At 27.3% G+C, this 27,764-nt stretch overlaps 1 protein-coding gene across 3 annotated transcripts; it reads right to left on the bottom strand.

Annotated features, from left to right (window-relative positions):
- Positions 1-156: 156 nt before the first annotated feature.
- On the bottom strand, positions 157-27,725 carry LOC124499023 (uncharacterized). Of its 3 annotated transcripts, none has more exons than XM_075731311.1 (6): positions 27,255-27,725; positions 18,759-19,406; positions 16,683-18,626; positions 2,048-2,208; positions 1,901-1,962; positions 157-1,786 (listed from the first exon to the last, which is right to left on the bottom strand). In XM_075731311.1, exons 2-6 carry the CDS (start codon positions 19,312-19,314, stop codon positions 1,783-1,785), a joined length of 2,727 nt encoding a protein of 908 aa, XP_075587426.1. In that variant the 5' UTR covers positions 19,315-19,406; positions 27,255-27,725; the 3' UTR covers positions 157-1,782. The 3 variants fall into 3 exon arrangements, with proteins under 3 accessions (XP_075587426.1, XP_075587427.1, XP_075587428.1); XM_075731312.1 differs by having other exon boundaries at positions 27,251-27,675; XM_075731313.1 differs by lacking the exon at positions 157-1,786 and having other exon boundaries at positions 1,897-1,962.
- Between the last annotated feature and the right edge of the window lie 39 nt (positions 27,726-27,764).

Here is a 27,764-nt window from a genome sequence, read left to right as displayed (position 1 = left end):
ACAAACACACATACAGTGGAACAAAAAAGAAAATACAATCAAACAGAAATATTAGAAAAAAAAACAAAATGAAATTGGAAAACAAAAACCATGAACAAACAAAAACAAAAATTGTTTAATCATGAATATAATATATAATATAATGGTATAGAATAATAGAATCAGAATCAGGTTTGAAAAACAAAGATGGAAAAAAAATTGAATTTTGGAAATTTTTTTTGTTGTTGTTGTCAAAATTTATTGAATTATGATTGATAATTTTTTGAAGATGATAAAAGTTATTTTTTTAGTCCATATATTTGTTTGCGGGTGTGTCAATGTGTAAGTGAGTGTGTGTGTATGTGTGTTTATGGGTGTGTGTGTGTGTGTGGATGATACAATATACACATCAAATTTCATAAAATGAGTGTTTATTTATTTATTATCGATGAATGAAATTGGTGTGTGCTTGTGTGGGTGTGTGTGTGTGTGTGGTGGTAATATTCAAGGATTTTCGATTGTCAATTGATTATGATGGGTGTGATATTGTTGTTGTTGTGGATAAAAAGAGAAAAAAGAAGATTAAAGTAATAAAAAAATATATTCTATGTAAGAATGTTGTTCAGTTGGAAGTGTTTTTTTTATTTTTATTTTTATTATTTTTTTTTTTGTTTGTTTGTTTACACTAATTTATTTCATTTCTTAGAATTTATTAAATTGGTTTTGTTTTAATGATGGAAAGAAAATCAATGAAGATAAAATGAAGATCAATAAATGATTTAACCATAAATCCGGGTACTTGAATTGGTTATCATTAATTAAATAAAGGATTGAACTGGTTTTTTTTGGAAAATTGAAATTACCGGTGCACACACACATAAAAGCATATACAGATAAAGGTAAGATCTTGTGTCTTATTTGAAGTGAAAAGAAATAAAATTGACAAGAACGTTTGTTTTTCCTGGTTTTTTTTTTTTTTTTTTTTGATTATTTTGGTTCGGTTTCACATTTTGATCATATAAAAAATAATGTTATAATAAATAAACTTTGTCTCTATTTCTATGTGTGTGTGTGTGTGTGTGTGTGTGTGTGTGTGTGTGTGTGTGTGTGTGTGCGTGTGTGTTTGAAAACGACGACGACAATGATGATGGGAAAAATCTAGAAATTAATATCAATTTTCTCAAGTTCAATATAAAGTGTTTATTCACTGCAATAATAAAAAAAAACTAACGACCAAACAAACAAACAATAAGGTTTTTGTATCGAATTTGAGATAAATTTGAATTTTTTTGTACGTTCATCTTTTTATGGATGGTAATTGATTGAATAAAATTTTTGTTGATCAATATTTTTAATAGTTTGTGTTTGTGTGTGTGTGTGTGCGTGTGTGTGTGCGTGTGCGTGTGCGTGGATGGAAAGATAGATTGGTTTTATGATTACAAAACAAAAGGAAAACAAATAGGATTCTCGGGAAGTTATTGGTGATTTAGTGTCACAATGAATCTTATCAGAATTATATCATCAGAATGTGTATGTGATAAGATTTGAATTTGGAATTTTTTATTTTTTGAATTCATTTTGGATAAACAAAAACCAAAACCAGGAAAATAAATGATGAATTAGAAGAAAACGGTAGGAAAAAGAAACGAATGGCCACTTCCATCCAGATCATGATTATGGAATGATGATGATGATGATGATGATGATGGTGATGATGATAATGTTTGTAAATGAATCAAATCAAAATCAAAGTGTTTTATTTTTCATTTTTTTTTTTTTTTTTTTTTGGTGATCAAATTCTGTTCAACTAAATCAATGAAAAGAAAAAGACAAAATAAGAATTTAAAGTATTGTTCACTATGATCAATGTTGTTTAAAATAACTGAAAATGATAAGAATGAAAAATATGAAAAAAAATTACAGATTCTGTTGACGAGCCCATTGCAGCAGATAATCGGCTAATACATCCAAATGTGCTTTTGTCTGTTTGATTAATTTATTAATGAGAAAATAATTTGAAAGCAATGAATTTCTATGTTCATTTGGATGAAAATTATTGATTACTTACACTTTTATAAAACATACAACTCAATCGTTCTTCATCTTCACCATGAGGACAATCAAAATAGCCATCGCATATATGTTGATCATCGATACATAAAAATCGGCCCAATTCATCACGCGTTGGACAAGCAAAACGATCCATTCCATTTTCTGAACTTGGACATTCTATTGATTGATCGATAAACAAACAAAAAAAACCAGAAGAAAAAAAAACAAACATAAAAAAATGATGATGGCCAATCTTCTTTAAACTTTTTACAAGTTAAATTTACTCATTTTATTCATACAATTTCTTTCTCTCTCTCTCTTTATTTTGTTTAAATTGGATAATGGAATTTAATCGAACAATTCAATTCAATCAATATTTATTGGTTTAGAAAATGAAATTTAACATTTGAATAAAAATAATGGGAAAAAACCAAAAAAAAAAAAAAAAAACTTGATGATAATCAAGTTATAGAGCTTATGGAGACAAATGGACGGCCATTTTTTGAATTCTGGGAAACCACAACAAAGTGGACAACTTTATCTATTTATTCTTTAGAAACTATGTTTTCATCTTGCTCATCATCATGATCATCGATGGTTATTATGATGGCAAAACGAACAAAAAAAAAACAATAACAACAGAGAATAATAGCATTAAAAACAAACAAACACCGGAAAAAAATCGATCAAGTGAAAACATTATTATTATGTTGGCATTTGTGGAGAATTTTTTTTTTTTTTTTTTTATTTTTTGGCCAAACAGAAAAAATAGGTATTGTAATTTTTTTTTTTCGTTCCAATTTTATTTATTTATTGACCTGCCATTTATGTTATATATAACCCTATAGTTTTTTTTCCTCTTTTGTTTGTAATGTAATTTTATTATTATCAATATCATACACCCACACACACACACACACACAAACATGATCATCCAATATTAGATCGTGAATAACACCTTTATAGTCAAAACAAAATGGCCAAACAGCGATCCATCACATAGAAATGCAAACAAACGAAATTTCATTATGATGATAAATGTTTGATGTTGATGGTAATAAAAAAAAACTAACACACACACACATACACAGTATTATATTCTCAATTTTCTAACTAAAATTCACATATGCATTGTGTGTGTGTGTGTGGTTAAGTTACGGACCGATGCTATTATTGAAAGCTAACTGTGAATAATGGAAACTTTCAAATAGAGTGCGATAAGCAAAAAAACAAACAAACAACAAAACAAAACAAAAACATGAAACAAATTTGCCTGTAATTGAAAATTAAGTGCATAAATGTCACAATGACATTTTTAAAACAATAAAACCGTTCTCAACATTTGTTGAAATTTCGCTGATTCAATATGAACAATGACGACAGGAAAAAAAAGAATCCGGTAAATTTACAATGAAAAAAACCGGAATTGAAAAAAAATTGATTCCGGTTATTTCAGAACATGTTTCAGAACATGTCATTACTATTATTTTGTTTTATAATTAACTTGAAATTGCGACTATAAGACGCGTCTAATCTAGATTTATTTATTCTTTTGAAGTACTCGATTCATCTCATTAATATACGGTGATAATATCATTAATTTTTTTTTGCTTTTGGTTCTCATTATGATTAATATATATTCATAATCATCGTTCACACCCTCGTTGATGACGACCGGATGACCGGTTTTTTTCCGCTGTCTATTATTGGTTTTGATCATGTTTTTTTTCCTTGGATTAATTAACTTATTATTATCAAAAAAAAAAAAAAAATATGAAATCACTGAATTCTATGGAATATTATCATTGAGCTAATTGATTTTTGTCATGAAAATCATTTTGATTCCAATAGATCATCGAGAAAATGTAGGAGGAGTTGTTGTTGTTGTTTGCCATGAATACATTCCATCATGAATATCAATAGAATAGGAAATAAAAATCCAATCCATATAATCAAATAATAACAATATTGATAAAGTTATTGCGAATATTACGAAAAAAAAAATTTGGTATAGACGAGCCAACACCAATTCTTGTTATTATTATTATTATAAAATAACAAGCTCGAATAAAGACGAAACCGAAACCAAAAAAAAAAAAAAAAAAAAACGATACAGCCAACCAAACTATTATATTTGATTATCATAATGGATGTATGGATATTTCAAGTGGGAAAAAAAATTGAAAGATCAATACACAAACACTTTGAATGATAATGGATTACTTTTTTTTTTTTTTTTTGGTTACTTTCGTAGACACGCAGACATCATATTATTGTTGTATAATAATAATAAGCTATATATGTCCATGACATTACTTATACTAAACATCTATATTGAATAGACTATTTTACCACCAAAAAAAAAAAAAAACACTGATAAATAAACTTGAAACATATTCTAATAGTGGAACGGAAAAAATTCTCATATAGAAAAACATTATGATGAATGAATAGAATTGCGATGAGATTTTCACCAGAATTCATTCACATGTCCAATGATGGATCAATCATCATCATCATCATCATCATCATTGTTACAACATTTTGACGATCCATTTTTACGTCATGAATCAAAATCCCATCAAATTGATGATAGAAAAAGATCAAATTATAATTAAGAATTGCAACTTTTTTTTCGTTTTCGTTTTCGTTTTCTTTTTTCTATCTATTTATTGTGTGCCATTATGTGTGTATTGATGACATTTTCCAATTGATTCAATGGAAAAGAATTTCATTCCATCAATTATGTGTCTGTTTGTTTTTTTTTTTTTTTGTTTGCCATTATTTATATATTCAAGTTTATAGTACATGAACATGAATGAAAAAAAAAGAGAAAATTCTCTTCAACGTTTCTGGAACATTAAATACTTGCACATTATTTTTGTTTTCCCCCCCATCCCCCAAGAAAAAAGTGGAATAATTTTTTTATATTCAGATATTCATCATCTTTTAGATGATTCTATCAACACCCATTGTAAATACTCAACTAAATATTGAGCTATATTTAGACACACACACACACACACACACACACACACACACACACATGTTTGTTTGATTAAATTATCATTGTTGCAACAACAACAACAAAAAAAAACAGTGCATAAAAACTCTTGTTTTGTTTAATGTGATGGTTAATCACCATAAAAAAAATGAAATGATTCAAGAGACCAAATGATTTTTATTCTCATCATTCATGGAAAATTATTCCATTTGAAATATTCTATTATTAGAATCATTGAATAACATTAATTGAAATCCATGTTTTTTACTTTTGATATAAAAAAGAAAAAAAAATACATTTGTGTGCATGTGTATATATATGTGTGTGTGTGTGTGTGTTTATTGTATAAGTGGAATTTTGAAATTGTAAATCATTTTATTCCATTCATTTGATGATGATGATGATGATGATAATGACTAATTCTAGGTAAAAGAAAAGAAAGTTTTTTTTTCTGATTCCATACTACAGATAGATAGATAGATAGATAGATAAATAGTTCTCGTTGCTTCGATCGAAAAGATTAAATTTAAATCCTTCACATTTTCTATGTCTTCAAAAGAGGCCAGAGAAAAAAAAATAAAAAAATAAATCTCCATGTCGAAAGAATGTAGAAAAAAGGGATTAAAAATTAATCATCCGGAACTGGTCGACGTTCATCATAATCATCATCATGATGATAATGAATCAAAAGACAAAATAAATGAACACAGATTAAAGTGGAAAAAAATGTACAAAGTTCAGGTTAATGGAAAGAATAAATTCTTGAGAATTTTATCCATAATTCTTGTTTTGTTTTCAATCTTCTCATTTCTTTTTCATTCTTTTTCTTTTTTTTTTTGAATTAATCTTTAGATTTCATAACAACATTGATACATTAATGACAACAACAACAACAACAAAAATTAAATGAAAATCAGAAAGTTTATTTTTTTTTCTCCGCTACAACTTGATTAAAATGTCCAAACATTCATAATGAAAAAAATTTTTTTTTTTTGAAAAATTTATTTCCGAAATCCATTACAGAATCAAACACTGCTAATAAATTTTTTTTTCTTCTTTTTTTCCCCCCCACCCCATTAACTATTCTGGGATGGTCAGAAATTCAATGAATTTTTTGGGTGTGGATCTACTACTACTATTACTACTATTCAAATGTACATGGAACCATTATACTTGTATTTGTAATCCAACAGAATATTTGAGAAAAAAAAACAAATTTGACTAACTCAAATATTCACCAATATTCATTTTTGTTTCTTGTTTCGTTGGTTTGTTTGCGTATTCAACCGTTTTTTATTTTATTTTTCATATGAGGTTAATAAATAAATATGAATGAAACATAATGATTTTATATATAAAATGAATGAATGAATGAATGAGATGAAAACAAAAATGAATTGTATCTAAAAATAGAAACTTTGTTTTGTTTTTGGTTTTATTTTTGTTATTTTTATTTTTTTTTCTTTTTTTTTTTTTTTTGCTTATGATTCTATAGATAGAATGGCGAAAAGAATTGTATCAAATACAAGACTAGATTTATCATTTTTGAGATTTGAAGAGAAATAGAGGGATGAAAAATTGATGGAATGAAAAATCATTAAACTGGAAAACAGAAAAACAAATCGAAAAATATTGTATTCTCTGAATATATGACATGTAAGATAAATATATATCGATATTAAGATTGTAATGTCACATGTGAATGGATTCAAACATCCAACATGATTCAAAGTGTTGAAATGAAACTTGATTGAATTTTGTTGTTGTTGTTACATTTGACTGTATTGAAATAAATAAATACATGAATGAATGAATATATAAATTCTTGGGTGCTTAGTGGTTAGTAATAGTAATGATCTCTTTATATTTCTTTCATCGTTCATGGTCAATCATCGGTGTCCGGGTTTTATATACGGTTCGGTTACTTTTTTTCATTCTGGATCATGCACACACACACAAACAAACAAAAACCGACAATAAACAAGCCGTTGAAACAAAACTCTCGGGACCCATATGGTTGAAGTATGTCCTTATATAATAATAATAATAATAACAACAACAACAACAACAACATCAACAACTGACAATTGTGAAATGAAAAACCAAACAAAACAAAACAAAACAAAACAAAAATAAAAATAAAAGCCAAAAGGCATACAAACACACACAAACACATAACCTATTGTCAATTGGAATGACATATTTATCAACCAATAACCACTTGAATTTCTTTTAGTTATCATTATTAATATGATCATCATGACGCAATTTCCGAAACAAGTAGGAGATGAAAAATAAAAATTCATTTCATGTAACAAATAAAATGACGGAATAAATTCTCTCATTCTTTCCATTTCCCATCCACCACAAACAATAACAATAATGACAAAAACAACAACAATAACAACAACAACAACAACAAAAAATAGGCTAGAATTCATGAAATTTCTACGTGACTTGACATTGAATATATATCTATATATATAAAAATGAATTCTGCAGACCGGGGTTTTTTTTTTGTTACTCCACATTATAACTACACTACACATATAAATTTAAATCCGATTTCAAATTGATCATTGTCATTTGTCGTTTCTATTGTCGTTTTTGTTGTTGTTATTATTATTGTTGAATAATCATAAATTTTTGATTCAATTCACAATGACTTTTGAACTTTATTCATTTTTTTTACAATCATCATTTCCGCTGTATTATTATTATTATATATAGCATGTAAGTGGTTTATTTTTTCATAAATAAATCCAATAACCGAATACACACACACAGAGAGAGAGAGAGAGATAAATATACATCATCATCATGAATGAACCGAGTCCAAAAATATGGAATATGAAATAATAAGAAGGAAAAAAAATAGTTTCACCATAGGGAACCAAAGGCACCAAAAAAAAAAAAAAAAAAAAATCAACCGAATCTAAAATAAATAATACGAGGCTTATTTATTTCGCTACCTTAATAATTTTTTTTTCTTTTCGTTCATAGCTATGGTTTATTATTCAATGTGTATAGGTTTTTTTTGTGTCTTGAGCAAAAAAAAAAAAACATGATGTATATAAGACCAAAGAACAACAAAAACAAATGAAAGTTTCATAACAAACAAACAAACAAACAAAAAAAATTCCAGCACATTCACACATACAATGGACCGAATTCCCGAATCATCAACTTTTTATTTTGACTTTTAACATTTGATATTTGTTTCTTGATTGTATCGAAGACAAGACTTGAATTGATAAAAAAAAATAAGAAAAAAATTTTTTTCATTTCTTTTTTTTCAATAGCCACAATAACTCATGTGTAATGAACACACGCATTGACATCCATAGTTTTTGTGTGTGTGTGTGTGTGTATGTGTGTGTTGTGCGTGTGTGTGTCTGTTTACTTTATTATCAAACACGTTTATCAAGATAAATTCAATATATAAATGTCCAATGAAAACATCAGAAAATAATTGAGGGGACTTGTTGTTTTTCAAATTATTTTTTTTTCTCAATTTGATTTTCTTTCCCTACTGCACCCAATTCCATTCAATTTTATTCATTATAGCCACCGAAAAAAAAGTTGATGATGATGATGATGATGATAATGTTATTTAAAAAGAAAATTTGCGAATCTTTCATTAACGAGAAAAAGAGAGAGAAAGTGAAATTGAAAAAAAAACAAAAAGTTCAATGTCATCATCAAGGGCACTGTTGATGGCCCGTACATTTCGTTGATTATTAGCAATAGAAGATGAAGAAGAAGAATTTTGATTATACAGAATCGTCTTTTTTTTGCCTTATAGTAAAGTGATGTTTTTTTCATTCAATAGAAAAACATGGAAATGTAAAGAGTGAGAGAGAGAGAGAAAGAAATGTTTTATTTTTTCACATCATCATCATAATAAATATAATTGGGTCATTCTTTTTGATTTACTTAATATGTGTGTGTGTGTGTGTGTGTGTGTAGGTGGTACGTGTGTATGATGAGCATTTTTTTTTTATTTTCATGAACATTTACATTACTATGCAATTTTTTTTATTAGTTTTTATCACGCAATTTCCATTTGAAATACTAATAATATTTATTCATCAAATTACCGAAACAAAAAAAAATTTTTCAACTTGTATTACACTGATTCAATGTGATAAATGATGATGAAAATTAGATGGAAATGATTGACAAGAAACAAAAAAAAAAGAGAAGAAGAAGAAGAAGAAAAAAAATTCATGAATAATAACGATATGTAAATTTTTCTTTGCACCATAATGAATAAATTAATTAATTACTATTCTGTCGATTACAATTGTAGCCAATAATTTGATTGGCTTTTATTTCAATTTCTAATTCTTGGTTTTGTTTTATGATATTAATAATATTTGTACTGTGTGTATTAATTAAGTTTGGTTCAGCATTCGTTCTATTCAATGTAAGAACATTTGAATTACAAATTCTTTTCGATATATCTCATGTAATGATGACATTAATTTTGTAGCACTAGGAATGTGTTGAAAATTCATCATGCCGAAGAATTGTTTCAATGATTTTTTTAGACGTTGGTTTAAGGAATGTATCGATAACAGTTAATTTTGCTTCAAGCATTCCAATATCAACGGAAGAAATTTCATTTTCTCTTTGATGAATACACATTTGTTTTGATTGATTGTAATTCCGTTGTCGTTCCATTTCTTCAACATATCGTTAATTGCTTTCTTTACATTTTTAGAAACTATTCAAGAATATTATCAAAATATACGAATACATTATCAAATTGAATCAACGAATCGTTGATATGTAGCTGGTGCATTAATTAAACCAAACGGCATACGCTTGTATTCGAAAAAACCTGAATGACGCTGTTTTACAATCCTCTTTTGTTATGGATATTTGCCAATAATAATAAGCTGTTTTTAAATCAATTGTTGTAAATATTTTCTTTCCATTCAAATTCGACTAGAAATCATGATGAATTGGATATCGATCTAGAACTGTTATTTTGACATTTAAATGCTCTACAGCCAACACATATTTATATATACAAAGACGTCAATGTTGATTTGACGCAAATATAATTGTCTCATTTTATACGACAATTTGGATTCTATACAATTAACTTATTGACCATTTTTGCCCATATTATTGAATTGGATTGTTTTTTTTTTGTAATTCCAATTGTTGATTATAAATTGTTGACATTCTTTGCGTGGGTCGTGTGTGAAAAGGCAATCCTTTTAGCCATTTGAGTTTGGTTTTCCTGAAGAGTCGATTGAGTATGATGGACAGTGGTGCTTTTATCATCGTTATTGATCAAAAGCATTTACTTTGAAGAACGTCATGCGTCATTTATAGTTATAAATTGTTTCTTCTTTTGTTTTGTTTTGTTTGGTTTGGCTATTTTTTTTTTTTTTTTGGTTTCGTAATATTTTCGAAGAAAATTTGACGAATTTTTCCCGGGTATAGAAAAACAAATGACAATTATCAAGTTTTTTTTTTGTTTGAGAGTGGAAAAAAAATCTATATTTATATATATAGTATAGTAGTATTATTTCGGTCACCATCGATAAAAATTGGCAAAATTTGCATATATATATAAATATACAATGAAATGTTGTTGGAAAGTTTTATCGATTTACAAACAGAAAAAAAATGCGTGAGAGAGCGACAAATTATTATAGAAAAGAATGAAAACAGTGATGTACGGTAATGTAAAGTAGTAAAGAATTTTAGATCAATGATGAAAAAAATGACTATCCACCAAGCTACAAATGGCCAATGGAGGATTATGTTTCACATGCGAATTATTTGAATTTTATTAATTTTAAAATATTTCCATTGAAATTACAACATGATACAACTAGGCAACTTTATGGGATTTTTTTTTTTTTTTTTTTGCTATTCTGTGATAATTCTCATTTGGATAGAAAGAATGTGAAAAATGAGCTAATGAAAAATTAATGCAAAATTGTAAGCCAGTTATGGTTCGATAGTTTGTGTTATTTTTTTTTGTTTGTTTCATCAGAATAATCTGATTAAAGAAAAAAATAAAAACAAAATGAAAGTGAAAAGAATCGAATACCATGAAATTTTTCCATGAAAATCAATATTTGTTTATATAAGTTTTTTCTTTGACCATTCCTGAATTTATTCATTCAAATTTTTTTTTGAGCATCTTGAAAAAAATCTGTATATTTAAAATTTTATGAAAACTATTTATGTGTCAAACAAAAATAAAAATGTCAAATGTAAGGCCAGCTCCAAGGTGAAATCAGCTATATTTTTCTTTTCCATTTTATTTGACCAAACAAAAAAAAAAAATAGAAATGAAAAAGAAAATGAAAATTGAAACGTTGAGAACATGAAAAAATTCTTGCTTGAAGGGCTAGGAATATTGTTATTCAACATACATTAAATTATCGTAATGAGAAAATAAAAATTTCTTCCTTTCACCATAGAATTTTTCTGATTTGAAATTCTTTTTCTTTCTTGCGTTCGAAAATTGAATGAAAAAAAAATTCGAATCAAATCGTAATGCATAAAATTGTGTGTGTGTGTGTGTTTCTGAGTGGCTTATTGGAAAATAGCAAGCCACAGAAAAATAAAACCAGTAGTACAGTGGTGCTAAAGTAAAGGTCGGATGCCATCGGCGATATAGTGATAGTTGTGGTTGTGTTTTGTTTTGTTTTGTTTTGTTTTTCTAACACACAATCATTCACAAAATAAAGGGGTAATAATTGTTTCAACAACATTTGTGACAACATCAACCACTTTTTTTTTGTTACTTGTTATTTTTATTCATTTTATCTATCTAATATATGATGTCTAACCAGTACATACAACTACTAAATACAGTGTGTTGCATAAGAATGCATTGACAAAAAAAAAAAAAATTTTTTTTTCTTCTTCTTCTTCTTCCACTTCCATTTATTTTCAATGATGATAATGGCTATTGTAGCAACAATAATGATGATAATGATGATGGTGATGATAATGGTTTATATAATGTATATATACCATCATCATCATCATCAACACCATTATTATTCTGAAACAACAGTTTAAGGACAAATTGTCATTGTTATTCATGAAAAAATGTCCGTAAAATTATCAGTATTCATTGTAGTATATTTGATTTGGTATTTATGTGGTATGACTTTTTTCTTTTTTTTTTTAGTTCCATTTTCAATTCACATACTTTTGACGAATATATGGTTAGTTAACAACAACAACAACAACAACAACTGATAGTGAGAGAGAGAGAGAGGAAAACGACAAGCAACATCTTTTTTTTTTGGTTCTCTATTCTTCACTTGAATAGTTTGCAACCATTATAATCATGTTTCCGAAACTCATTATCAGGCCACTTTTTCTACTTCTTCTCAGCCATCATCATCATCATCATCATCGTAATCGTAATCGTCGCCGTCGTTGTCGTCGTCTTTAAACTCAAAGAGTTGATATAGAGACCAGGATCAAGATGAAAAAAAAAATTCTATTCTCAATATATATCTATAGATGTACGGATTGGCTAAAAGAAAAAAAAATCAACACTATGTATGTCAGTACAAAATGTACTAAATGGAAATAATAGAAAGGCAAAAGAATCGAAAAAAAGAAGAAAAAAAAATTCCCAAATATCCAGACTGTGTGTGTGTGTGTGTGTGTGTGAGAGAGAAAATTTTCATTTCGAAACAAAAAGAAAAAAAACAGTTTCGAATGACAAATGAATAATAATAAAGAGATGAAAAATCTTCGACCCTTTGTATTTATGAATTCTTCTTCTCAATTTTTTTTCTTCTTTTATGTCTGGAATTTTTTTTTCGTAATGAACAAAAAAGCAAGAGAGAGAGAGAGAAAATCGAGAAATTAATCGATAAATGGAATGATAAAAAGACAACAACTTAATACAGGGTGGGAAAAAAAAATTTTCTCTTTGTCGGTTTTTTTTCACTTGCTCTTCATGTTTTTTTTTACTACCATTGTGATGGACAAAGAATTGAGAATATTTTTGTTTAGTGGAAAATTCCAATTTCTTTTATTCCCATGTGGTACGTATGTGTGTGTGTGTGTGTGTATGTTTCTTTGTTCGTAGGATTTCTCAAGAGAAATTCATCTATAAGAATTAGGCATCATCAATGAGATCATCATCATCATCGATGAGAAATAAAATTATTCGTGTCTATTTTTGTGTTCTGTTTGTTTTTGTTTTCTATTTTTTTTTTCGTTGCACGATGTTATAGTTCAATCATTGATTTTCAATTCATTCATTCATTCATTTCAGTGTTTTTTTTTGTTAGTTGTTCATTTTTTTTCTCTATTGTTGTTATCATTATTTAATCTAAACATCTTCAGGGTAAAAAAAAAAATAATAGTGAATGGATAAAACACAAGAACCATAGTTTTGGAACATATAGATAAAAAAAAAATCCAAACAACTTACTTAAAGTACGAAACAAAAAAAACAAAATTCCAAAATGGATGGTAACCAAAAATAGAGAGAGAGAGAGAGAGACAGAGAAAATGAAAACAAATGTACAATGATCTGAACAAAATATATATCCACTGAATCTAAATTCGACAACTACTAACAATGGATTGACGTCACACGTTTTTTTTTTTTTTTTTTACTTTCGTACATCATTTATGCTTGTATATTGTAAGAATTTGTAAGAATCCAGAAACAAAAACCAAAAAAAAAAAGAAAAAAAATCACTGAAAAATCCGATGACGACATCGGTGATATGGATGATGGTTATGATATAATTCTGTGAGAATGAGTTAAAACACGCGTACAGAGGAGAATTTTTTTATTTGTAAAAAAAATAAAAAAACAAAAATTAGACAGCGGCAATAAGCTACACAAAACACTGCCATTATCTCTATCTCTCTCTCTGTCACATCATAGGATTCCAAAACCTCAACTTCAAAAAAAAATGCTGCCTATCATTGGCGTATGTACCAAAGAAACAAGTGAAAACCAGAATAAAGAAGAAAAAAAAAATGATAACACAAATTTAATTCAATTAGTGATGACGATGAAAAGTTTTTCTTTTGCCGTTGACATTAAAAAAAAGTTGATTTCGTTGTTAGTGAAATAATAAAATTCGTAATGAAAGAGTTTAGTTTTTTTACATAATAAAAACGATGACACTCTACTCTCACATACTAAGATGGAAAAAAAATACAAAATACAAAATAAAGATTATCGAGTATGAAAGAAGCAAATACTATACTCTGTCTCTCTTGAGATATTCATTGAGTTAATCCATTCGGTCAACCATAAAAAAAAATGTAAATGAAGGAATGAAAAGAGAAAATGTGTAATGAAAATTAATTGATAATGAAATGAAAATGGAAAATTCTCTGAAACATAAATGATTGAAAATTAAAAAAAAAAACGGAAATGTGAATTTTTCTCATTCATTCATTCATTTTATTCTTTTAAATTCATTGACGTTGCTGTTGTTGCTATTGTTCCATGAAAACAAAAATTTTCATTTTTTTCTTTATTTCCGATAGAATTCATAGCTATTCACAGAATATTCTGCACGGTTATTTGAATTTTTTTACGTTTGTTTTTTTTGTTAATGATGAATGAACCTAATGTGTGTAAATATATTATATATATCATTTATAAGCTGATTAATTACTGCTATAATATTTTCAAGATTAAATCTTCAACAGCTACAATGTGAAGATTATTATTGTAGTGGAAAAAGTAAATAAATGTGGCTGACGTTTATTTTTTTTTTTTCGTTTTGCTCTTATTCTTCTGTTTCTTCTTCTAATTGACCTTTTATCAGTTAATCAAAAAAAAAATTTTTTTTTTTTTTTTGTTACAAAGTGAAGAGAACCAAAAAAAAAGTTTGTTACCATTATGATGATGATAATAGATTGATAAAAAATATGTTAAATGTGTGGAATACACCCTTCCGGTTTTTTCCCGTTTACCGATTGTATCAGATAATATGGTTTGATATTTTGAAATGAAATTTTTTTTTCATTTAGAAAAAAAAAATAAACTGACAAAATGACTCAATGAATCAAGTTAACCAAATTTATTTAATTTTTTTTTGTCAAAATGATATGGTAACATTATGTTTGAATGAATTTACATGCACAAATTAGCCATTGTTGTTGTTGTTGTTGTTGTTTTTATTTACTCACAATCATTAATCATTGATATGAAATCATAACTGATGGAATAAAAAACAACCAGAACAACAATGTATACAATCGGATAGCTATGTAAATCTGGTAGAATTTTTTTTTTGTTATTTTGTTACATTCCCATATATGATAAGATTAGATATGGTTCCATTCAATGGAAGTTTTTTCGTTTTTTTTTGGAATTTTAAATTTTCTTTTTTTTCATGAATAAATTAAACTATATGATGATGAATGATATGATTTATGCATGCAAAAAAATAAAAAAATAAAAAATAAATGGAAATTCATAGAAAATTCAAAATCTCATTGATTAATAGAATTTAAAATCATTCGAATGATTCTTTGGTCAATTCTTTATTCAATTTTTTTTTTGGTGTTTTTGATGACATTTTCCACAATGTCCAACGATATCATCATCATGCTCTATGGTTAGTTGATTCAAACTTTTTGTTGTTGTTGTTGTTGTTGTCAAAATTGAAAATAATGTGCTTAAATATATGTTGTGTATATGGAATAAAAGTAACGGAAAAAACTTTTCATTTTAGACATTCAAACAACTATATTCAAATTTGAAAGAAAGAAAAAAGAAACCTGTATGTTTGAAAAAAAAAATTTTTTTTTCTTTAGATGATTTACGTACAAAAAAAAAGTTCATTTTTAGAACCATCATTCAGAGATTCGTGTGTGTGTGTGTGTGTAAAAAAGTTTTTTTTTTCTCTAAATGTATGAATATCAACATTGTTCGGAATTGATGGTTCATGTCAACGATAAATTTCAAGTTTTTTTTTGTGAAATTTTTTTTCCTCAGATATTTTAAATGAACATAAAACATAATTGTCTACTATCACGACAACAACGAAGACGGCGGCGAAAAAAAATGTCACGCCATTTTTTTTTTTGCAAATTGTATCTATTCGATTTTTTTTGTTAATTCAAGATCATCATCATTTGTCTGTCATTTGATTATATATCGTTAATTCTTGGTTTATTTTTCTTCTATTCTTAGCATCATTTTCATTGATGATGATGATGATGAATATAATGAAATCGAAAAAGTTTTTTGTTATGTTTGTCTGTGTGTGTGTGTGTGTGTGTGTGTGTGTGTGTGTATGTATGTGCAAGACGAGACCTTGTCGTTTAAAGTTTATAACAAAATGAAAATTATCTACCATCCACCCACGCATACACTCAAGGACTTGGCCTAATGAGAAGAAGAATACATCAAATTGAGTATAACAAAAAAAAAAAAAAATAAAAAAATTACATCATCAGGCCTTGTACAGGTTTCCATTTATCTCTCGCTCTCTCTCGCTCTCTTTTATATCCGGTAGCAAATAACAAATAAAATTTCTATTCAAATAATCATATTTCCTGTTGCAATTATAATATAATAATAATTGTTGAAGAGATAATCATTGGTTCGTGTATTGTATAATAATAATAATAATGATAAATTAGAAAGAGAGAAATAAAAACTTACCAATTTGTGGAATATCATAAAGTTTTCCAGCTGATGATGATCCACTATTACTATTACCATTATCATTATTATTACCACCATCCATAATATTATGATGACCATTATCATTATTACTAAGATGTCTTTGTGAACGGCTTTTAGCCACACCATATACTGGTTTACGATCAGATGGACGTTCTTGATTGACAATTCCGTTATTATTATTATTATTATTTCCATTATTTGTCAAAATTTTATTTTGCTCATCTTTGATCGGATTTGATTCATTCATCGTTATTATTTTCGGTAATAATTCATTTATTACTAATTGCGGTGGACGTTGTTGTTGTTTAGAGCCACGATTTTTATTTTTAAGATTTTTACGCCATCCTTTTGGACGATTACGATTACGATTTCGATTTTTATTTGTTTGATTCATTGATTGTTTTGATTCATTATTATTAGTAGAAATATTATTTGATTGTCTATTCATATTATTAATATCATCCAATGATAAATTATCATTGATGGCAGTCATTATTGTTGTTGTTGTTGTTGAATTCATTATTGATTCTGGCTGTTGTTTCAATTGTAATCTAGAAAATTTTTGTTGCTGTTGCTGTTGCTGCCTTTGTCGATTACGATAACGTTGTCGTTGTCTTTGCTGTTGTTGTAGTGCTCTATTCTTTGATCTAGCATCATTAATTGTTGATTGATAGTAACGATTACGATTTTGATTGCTACCACTGTTTATTGATGGTCGATATGATGAACCATAATAGCTATCACTTTGCTGTTGCCATTGTCGTTGTCGTTGTTGTTGTTGTTGTAGTTGTAGTTGTTGCTGACGCCATCTTTGATTGTTATAATAATTATTATTACTATTTAAACCATAACCGGTACGGCCATTATTTGTATTCATATTCATATTGCTATCATCGATTTTTGTCCATTTATTTGTTGAATATGGATTCATTATTCGTTTATTTGGACTAATTATTTGACTTGGAATATTGTTGGCCATCATCATAATCGTTCTATTTATATCTTCATTATTATTATCAGTAACGGAATTGTCTACATTGTTGTTTTGATGATGATATGCAAATCTTTTGGCCGTATTCATTTTTGGACTTAGGCTTTCATCATCAATGATTGTCGTATCGAATGGATTAATTGAATGGCCAGTTAGAAAATCTGGTTTTTGTCTTTTAAAATTGTTCCATGTTGACCAATGCCATGATGATGATGGCCAAATCGAACTGAAAGATCTACGGCGCCACAATCTTTGTTGTTGTTGTTGTTGTTGTTGTTTTAGCCACAATTGATGTAAGAATGTTTGCAGTAATTTTTCTTCAGAATTCTTTTTCATTAATTCTAATGTTGGTTGATTGTTTTCAGCACCTGTTCTTGGAATCGGTATCCATCCATTTTGTTCATTGTCTTTATGATCATCATCTGGTTTATATCGTATGTTTTCATCATTCTTATTGTTGTTATTGCTATTCATGTTTATGTCCGAATAAATAATGGGCTCTTTTGGATGTAAAAACGGAATTTCATTCATTATTGGTGATAGATTTAATGTTTGTAACATTTGTAGTTGTGGTTTTATCTGGGAATGATTTTGTCTATTCATTGTCGTTGTCGTAGTCGTAGTCATCATCATCATTGATTTTGTCATTTCTGGATTTTCAACATATTCAATAGCTTGACGACGACGACGACTATGACTACGACGAATTTGATCATCATTACTATTATTGGATTTGATTACTGATAAGCTCAAATCAGGATCAAATAATTTTTGTGGTGATGGGTGTATCAGTTGATTTTCTTCATTACTAATTGATTGTTGAAATTCGTTTACACGATGATGAGGATAATTATTATTCTGTGTATAATTTATTGATTGTATGGATGGCCAATAGTGTTGTCCAATTGTCCATGTTATTTTATCTGTAACTAATAATGATAATGATTATAATCGATGCAAAAAAAAAAATTTATTCCAAAAACAAACTTTCTACATAGCCATTGGTTGATTAATTTTTTTCATCTAATCAAAAATTGAACCTAATATAATCTCTTGCTTACCTTGTTTTGGTGATTGTCTACTGATGATTGGTTTCAATAACAATGTTATAGGTTGCTTTCTATTATTGATCGCTAATATCGATGGCACAGTTGATGATGATGATGATGATGATGTCGTTGTTGTTGTTGTTGTTGAAAATTTTTCAATACATGAACATGATGTGATGATTGTCATTGTTATGATGAACAGAATTATTGTCATTAGATTCAACATCCTACAACGACGTTGTGGCTGCCAATGTAATTTGTTTGTATTTGATGGAGGCCTTTGATGATGATGATAATTTTGATGATTATTAGAACAACCATTGAGTTTTGAATGATATTCATGATTAACATGATTATTAATATATGGCTGGTTTTGATATTGATGATGATGATGATAAAGATAATGTTTATATTGATGATTGTTTGCCATTAACCTAATTAATAACAATGATGATGATATTGATTTTGAAGTTGATGTTAAAGCCATTGGAGTTGTTTCACTGCAACGGAAACAAGTGGTTAGATTTCGATCCAAATCAATAATACAATAACACTTTGAGCAATACATTTTTTGATCGTTACATGATGGGTTCCATAATTTTTTTTCTTAAAAAATTTTTTTTCTCCCTTTTGAAAATTTCAATCAAATTAACAATTGAACTATAGAGCAAAAAAAAAGAATGAGAGAAAATAAAGAATAAATTTAATTCAGCAAATAGAAAAAGAAAATTCTGTCAAAACATCTTGAAAATTTGTTGTTATTGTTACTTTGAATAATTCATTTCTATGAACAGATACGCAAACAAACACACAGACACACAGGCACACACACACTATTTGTAATCGATTGTTCTGATGACGTTGAAAATGATATGAAAAAGGGGAAAAAATAAGTGAATGACTGGGGCAATGGATGGTTAATGAAACAAAATCTGACACTAGGATTCTTATTATTCTTATGAAATTATTTTTACTGTAAAGAAAGAGGAAAAAAAAGATAGAGAGAAAGAAAGAAAATATAAAGTTCAAAAAGACATTGAAAACAGAATTTTTTTTTTCAAAAAAAAATTGGAACAAAATTGAATGAATGTGATTTTTTTTTATTTTTTTCATTGCAAAATTTAATTTAAATTGAATTGAATTTAAAATGAAATGAAGAAGTTTATTTTTTAAGTTTTCAAATTTTTTTTTTTCATCATCATCATCATCATCATCAATTCTCATCAATCTATATATTACGTATATATAATGTGCAAATTCATGAAACCAAAAAATACCAAGTGATAATAATAATGATTTATCTATTTGTCTGTATGTGTTTGTTTGTATTTTTTTTTTTTTTTTTTGTTCTCTGGTCTTTCTGGTCGCTATATGGAATTGAATATATATATATAATTATGATGATGGAAACAAAAGAATGAAAAAATATGTGAATGAAATATTAGAATCTGGCTAGGTTTTTGTGGTTTGTTTTTACCACACTATAACACATATATTTTATGGAAGCCCAAAGAGAGAAATATACTCCTGGTGTATCAACAACAACCGGAAACTAATCAAAATTCATCATTTTTCATCGAAATTTACTACCGAATATAAGGTGATGGTGGTGTGCGGCTGTTGGTTGCTAGGACCAAATTTTTTTCGTTTGTTTGTTTGTTTATTTGTTGTTGTTGTTGTTTTCGTTTTTTTTTTCATTTGGATTTATAGATATTCATTTTTTTTGTATGAAAATTATTGCATAAATGAAGTTCAATATAATAAAGATAAATGACCCATATCATTTTTCATCTATAATGTCTTTATTGTCACATTTTATTACTCTTTGGCTTCATTTCTTATAGGCAAAAGGGATTAACCCAAAATTTTTTTTTTTGTTCGAAGAATTAAGTCACAATCTCAATTACCGATTAAGATTTATGGTCAATTTGAATCATTTTATTAAAAAAAAAATCCAAGTGGTTTTCGACATTACAAGAATTTGGTATATAATCTTATTACAATGCTTAGTCATCTGATTGATTGATCGATGGATCGATCAATTGTTCAGAATTGAATGAAAGAATTGAATTGTGTGTGTGTGTGTAAAAAAAGAGAAAAAACTTTTTTTTTTTGATTCGATAAGTGGATGATCAAACAAAAACATTACATTTTCGGATCGATGACGATCAAAATTCGGTATTTTTCACCATTTTCCATTTTCTTTATTTTCTTATTACGCACACACACACACACACACACACAAAAAAAAAGAAAACCAAAATCCAATACAAATCAATGTTATGAATGAAATTACAATAGTAATGTAGATGGAGAGAGAGAGAGAGAGAGAGAACTAAGAATGTGCAAACTAAAAAAGACCAAATCGAATATAAAATATCAAGAAACTATTTTTAGATTTTCTCTCTATATTCCACTATAATGAATACATGTTGTGGATTGATGATTGAAAACTACTTCTATCAACTGATCACCATCATTTTATTCACAATACTCGACTGACCCGTACAACAACAATGGGAATGAATTTGAAAAATTATAGATGTTTGGCACAAGTTGTTCAAACAATTACAACAACAACAACAACAGAAAAACTTCTAAAACTGCAGACTATTTGTCATCATCATATACGACAAAACACAATTATATTCAAACATCGATCCATAACAGTTTTACAGACACTCAATCATGTGTTAGATTAACCAGAAAAGAAAAAAATTTTTTTTTTACAATGTTTTATTTGATCCAACAACAGTAAAACAGTTGAATACCACTGAAATAATAATGATAATTTTCATTCATTATTAGGTCTATTCATTTGAGCATGAATCTCATGTCATGTTTCTTTTTTTTATTTCTGTTTAGTCTATAAAAAATAAAGAATTTTTTTTTCGATGATTATAATGATGAAAATAACTTGGATTCCACATCACATGATAATGATAAATTTGGATAATAGAACGCCGCAGGATACATTGTTGATGGTGTTGATGATTATGGCATCTGATTTCATCAAAATAATGTGAATGAATGAATGAATAAATGAATGTGTGTGTGATTGAGTGTGAAAAAAATGAAATTTCTTAGCATAAATTGTTGATCATCATCATCATCATCATCATGGGTGATGATGAATGAAAAAAAATCCAAGTTTATTGTGTAAAAGAAAAAAATAATAATTCAGCCACATTTATTCTTTACATCACATCTCATTTGATCACTCACTAACCACTAGAAATTTCTTCTTTTTTTAGATATATTAGAACAAAGATAAAAAAAAATTCATTCAATGAATTCTGGTGAATACAATGTGATCATGATGATGATAATTGAGATAGCCATATAGATATATATATGATATGATTATGTGTGATATTCACCATACACTGAATATTTTTTTGTTTTCATTTTTGTTTATTATTATTATTGTTTGTATTCATTTTATTTTGACTGACTGACTGACTGACTATATCCACATGTGTATCATATCCACACATTATTGGTCTTGTGATACGGAATGAGTGATTATACCAAGAAGAAAAAAAAAATTTTTTTTTTCGTTGTTATTGTTGAATTTTATCTGGATCATGTCGTATAAATATATAGAAAGAGAGAGAGAGAGAGAAATGAGATTGCGAGAAAAAAAAATCTGATTCAGAAATAAAATTGAGAATGAAAAATGGAATAAGAAAGAAAAAAAAATTTTGAATGAAAAATACAACGATGACGATGACGATGACTACTATACTGCAACTAGATTTCATTGATTAGATGTGTGTGTGTGCGTGTGTGTGTGTGTGTGTGTGTGTGTGTGTGGCGTAGGAGAGAGAAAGAGAGAAATTCGCAAATAATATGAATGAATAAATTGAATGAAACGTGTTTGCGTGTGTGTGTGTGTGTGTGTTTTTTTTCAGATTCTACTTATAGAATACGATTCCATTTCTAATTTGTTGTTATTGTTATTTTTTTTTTTCATATTCCATTATTCATAATACACCGGTTATGTAAGTTTTTTTTGCGGTTTTATTTGAAAATTCTCTATTTTTCACTATATTTCAAAACATGAACAAAAACAAGTTTCATTTATCATAATTAGATAGAATCATTTTTTTTCTCGTTTTTCTTTTTGTTTTATTTATGCATTCATTCATTCATTTATTTTTTTTCTGTTTTACATTAATTCCATTTTTTTTTGTGCAATTATTCTCGTCAGATGATTTTTGTTTTTGTTTTGGTGTGTGTTTAATATCATTCCTAGAATTATTCCGAATGGTTCTGATTCTATATATATATTTATATAATAACGTAAATACATTTCAAATGTGTAACGAAACAAAAAAAAAAAGACAAATGGAACAAAAATCTTTTTCATTTTTATTTAACATCATTTTAAAATTGTTTCAATGAAATTTTTTTTTTTTTTTTTTGATTCACTTGACCGCTAACATAGGGATTTTTGAATCAAATAGAATCAAATAGAAAAAGATATTGTATGTATGATCGATTGATATTGTTATCAATCATAATCACGAAAAAAAAAAAATTGGTTGCAATAACAATTTTGGATACAATGACCTCATATCCTATACACGATATTGCAATATTTGATCAATATGACTAGACTGACTAACAAACTGATGAGATGATGAGATGACAATAAATCGATTACATTCAATGTTGGCAACAAGCATATGTTCATGTTTTCGGTTCACTTATCATTATGGATGATGATTATTCATTCATCCATTTCAAGCGACAAGGATTTCTTCTTGTTTTTTTTTTTTGGCGATTAAAACCGATATATATAGAATGAAAAAGTTATAAAATATCCACATAAAATGTGATGTGATTCATTTCCGACATTCACATTGGATCATCATTTTATTTCTTATTTTTAAAATTCATTGCTTCTTATTTGAACATCATCAACATCATCATCATCATTAGGATTCGACAGATTTTCTTCTTCTTGTTTCTTGGTGGTGGTGATGGTGATGGTGGTAATGTAACATTTCATAATTTTTTTTTCTGCATACGATTCAAAAAAAAAAAATTTGTCAGACAAATTGCAAATGAAAAAGCCATGGCAGTCAAAATTAAATAACAAAACAAAACAATAAAAATTCAGCCAATGATGATGATGATGATGTTGATGATTGGTCAAGTTGAATTTGTTTCTTGAAACTTTAACTGTAAACGAGAATTCTAAAAAAAAGAATTCTAAAAATGAATTGCGCATCCGTATCCGCGCAAACCAAAAAAACATTATTCATGATGAATATCAAGGGTTCACACACACACACACACACACACTACGATACTACTTGTTTCATTCAGATAGTTGAATTTATTGACATGAATGAATGAGACAAGTGTTCCCATTTTCTTACACATCAAATCTATCCGACAAATGATTGCATCGTTTTTTTTTCTCTCTTCTTTCTCATCTTTTTTCTTCTTCTTCTTCTTCTTCTCATGGATTCCATATTATTTCATTCGTATTGTTTTACAATTTCGTTGAAAAGTTTCGTTTTTGGTTTTCTCTTTCCCGTTTATTTTTTCTGCTTCATGTTCACTTGTCATTATCAATAATGTTTTTAATTCTTAATTCTTAATTCAATGGTCGCTCTAACCAGTCGCACCACTCATTTTAACACTATAGTTTTTTCATCGTATTGCTTATCCATACTAGTTGGACGGAAATGCAATCGAGTACAAAAAAAAAGAAAGATAAAAAATAACTGAATGAATGAGTGAAAAGGTCATTGGTCAATTGAAGATTGCCATCATAATATTAAAAAAAAAATCAAAATCAAAATCAAAATTGAATGTTTGTTTACCATTATTATGTAAGCACTAAAATAGAGCAAGTTACGACGTGACTTTAGTTTAGTTTTTTATTTTGATTTTATTTTCCCAATAATTTTATATTATATGACTCATATTTCATAAAACGTAATATTTGTCCAGAAAAAAAACATGAATTTTCATCAACTTAAAACTGGCAATTGTTTTTTTCTCTTTTAGTTTACTCAAATTTAATGTAAAAAAAACCAAATAGTTGAAATTGGAATTTATTTATAAATAACCAAAAAAAAAAAAAAAAAAAATTCTTGGTTGGAATTCCAGCAATACCTGTGTATATAAATTCAAATGGAATTTAACGAAAACCGGATTGATTGAAATCAAATTAATTTACATATAATATGAATACGGCAGGAGAATAAATTTAAATTTCAAAGGCAATTATTTTTTTTTTGTCAATGAAATAAAAAAAAAACATCATCAAACCGTGTTTTTTTTCACATAATCCACCTACTTGAAATCTCATCTATCTCAATGTGAATAAAGAGCGAGAGAGAGAGAGAAGAAACAGAATTGTGTAGGGAATTTATCGCCATAAAAGATGGAAACTATGGAAAAACCAAACTAATTATTCTTATTATTTGCACATATTCGCTCATTTTAATGGGAAAGAGACAAAAAAAAATTCTGAACCATAGAATTGTTTTGATTAAATTAAAAATGTGAAAATAGAAAGAGAGAGAGAGAAAAAAAAAATGAGAAAAGTGAAAACAAAAAATAATTTTAACAGAAGAGAAAAAAAAACAATGAACAAACATTTCCAAATGTTTTTCAACATTTGGGAAATCATATTCATACAGTTCTCTCACTTGAGAATATTCTTGATGATTATGATGATGATGACATATATTTTTTTTTTGTTGAACATCTTTGATGAAGAAATTAAAAGAAAAAAAACTACTGTAGTCAAAAATACAATGACAGACTTAATATAATGTGAATGAATACGTAATATATGGTAATTTTGTTTAGCAGCAGTAAGCTGTAAACAAAAAAAAATGGAGAGATAGAGAGAGAGAGAAATATTTATATTCCAAATCGTAACTTGCAAAAAATAAAAACACGGTAATAATGGACTTAATTTACATTTCACTACTAAATGGCACGCATTAACATTTATAAATTTTTTTTTCTATGCAAACATATATGCATATATGCTTTCTATTATTTAAAACCGTTTTCCCTTCCGGAACATTTTTTTTTTGAATTCCAAATCCAAATAGTTATTATTATTATTATTACTATTACCGTGATATGAATATCGATTAATTGTGAATGGAAGTGTAAAAAAAAAACATTTCATTTTTAAATTATGATTGAATTTCAAAATGTTATGTTTATTTTTTTTTTCGTTTGTGTGTTTGCGTTTGTTCAGGCAAAGAATAAACGAAATGGTAATGATAATGATGATGATGTTTTTTTTTCCAATATGCTCAATTCGATTATCATGTTTATCATAATAATGAATATATATCGAGTAAACAACTGCTACAATAACAAAAATGAAATGTAATAATAATGAATATATATACAAAAGAATCAGATAATGATGTGGATGATGCAGGTAGTCAGCAGCTGCTAACCAATTTTTTTTTTGTATTTTCAATTTTCATTTTTTTCTATTCATTTTATTTATCCAAGAAAAAAAAATGAATCATCAGGATAAAATTATATCATCAACAAACAAGAAATAGTAATTTCAATGAAAACGATTACCATCTTTGCTGAAACTCATTTTGTAACGGTACAATTGTATCTGGTGTGCTGGTGTGTATTTGTGTTTGTGTGTGTGTGTGTGAATTGTTGGTTGCAAGACTTGGTTGATTACTTAACTTAACTGTTTTGCTGTCTGTCAGTTTGAGTCTAGACAATAAATGATTGGTAGTTTTAATCAATTTTCAGTTCATTTTTTTTTTTGGTTGGCTTTCAATAAAAATCATAATCAATTTAACAATCACAAATATTGTTCATCGTATCATTTTCTTATTTGTTTATCATCATAACACTGCCAACATTAAAAGTTTATGTCAATGATAATAATGACATAATCGGCAAACAATCTGATTTTGTATGGTAAATAAATGAAATCAGAAAATAAAAGAACAAAAATGAAAACGAAAACGAAAACGAAAAATGTTTATCAATTGAAAGATCAGCCAAATATTAGATGCAGGCCAAATCATGGTTTAATGACAGATTTTTTCTGATTTCGAATGAATAGTACTGAATTCTGTGCTGGGAAATTGATATTCTTGCAGAATATTCTTGTTGTTATCTTTGTATTATTTTTCAATAAAAAAAACTAGTACCAATAGTGAATAAAAAATGATTTTTTTTCTTTCATTTTTCAATTTAGTTAATGCTCATTATCATTATTAACCCTTTTCTCGCAGGCAACTAAAATAATAATAGTAATATATAAACGACAAAAAAAGAGATTGAAAAATTGATTACAATATCGACATGAAATATGATAACCACGAATAATAATTAAATGGGAAAAGAATTTTTTTTTTCATTTTGAATATATTTTTTTGTGATAAACATTCAGAGAAAACAAAAACATTTCGAAATAATTGGCAATAGCAAAAAAAAAAGAAAAAAAAGAATGCAAGAAGAAGAAAACAAAAATCAATCACCTACTTGAACAACACACAATGTCTGTGATACAGACAGACAGACAGACAATTTCTTTATTTATAAAGATCGATTTGATGAATTTAAACACACCAAAAATTGTTATTAATGAATCAATTTTTTAAGTTTATTTATATATTTTTTTGAAATGACATAAACACTTTGGTATGAAATTTGAAAATACACACACATACACACACAAAAAAAAACGAATGGAATTCAACAAGCTGCAACAACTGGTTCATTGGAAGCTATCGTTCGTGTTTTTGTTTTCAGATTTAAATCAGAAAAATAAAATAAAAATTTTTTTTTCAAATTTTTATCAAACGGCAAAGTTTCTTTTTTTTTGCAAACAAACATAATCATTGGAACAGAAAAAAAATGACCGGCATATCCGGCCGGTTCCAACAACCAAAACCACTGACTGACTAACTGGCGGCTGTCAGAAAATGAACTGGTTGACTGACGACTTGTTCTTGGCAATCTTCTTCTTCTTCTTTAGCTACTGATTCTTTA

This window comes from Dermatophagoides farinae, chromosome 5 (genome assembly GCF_024713945.1).
Source record: "Dermatophagoides farinae isolate YC_2012a chromosome 5, ASM2471394v1, whole genome shotgun sequence".
NCBI classification, from domain to species: Eukaryota; Metazoa; Arthropoda; class Arachnida; order Sarcoptiformes; family Pyroglyphidae; genus Dermatophagoides; species Dermatophagoides farinae.
This window is presented reverse-complemented; position numbering and strand designations above follow the sequence as displayed.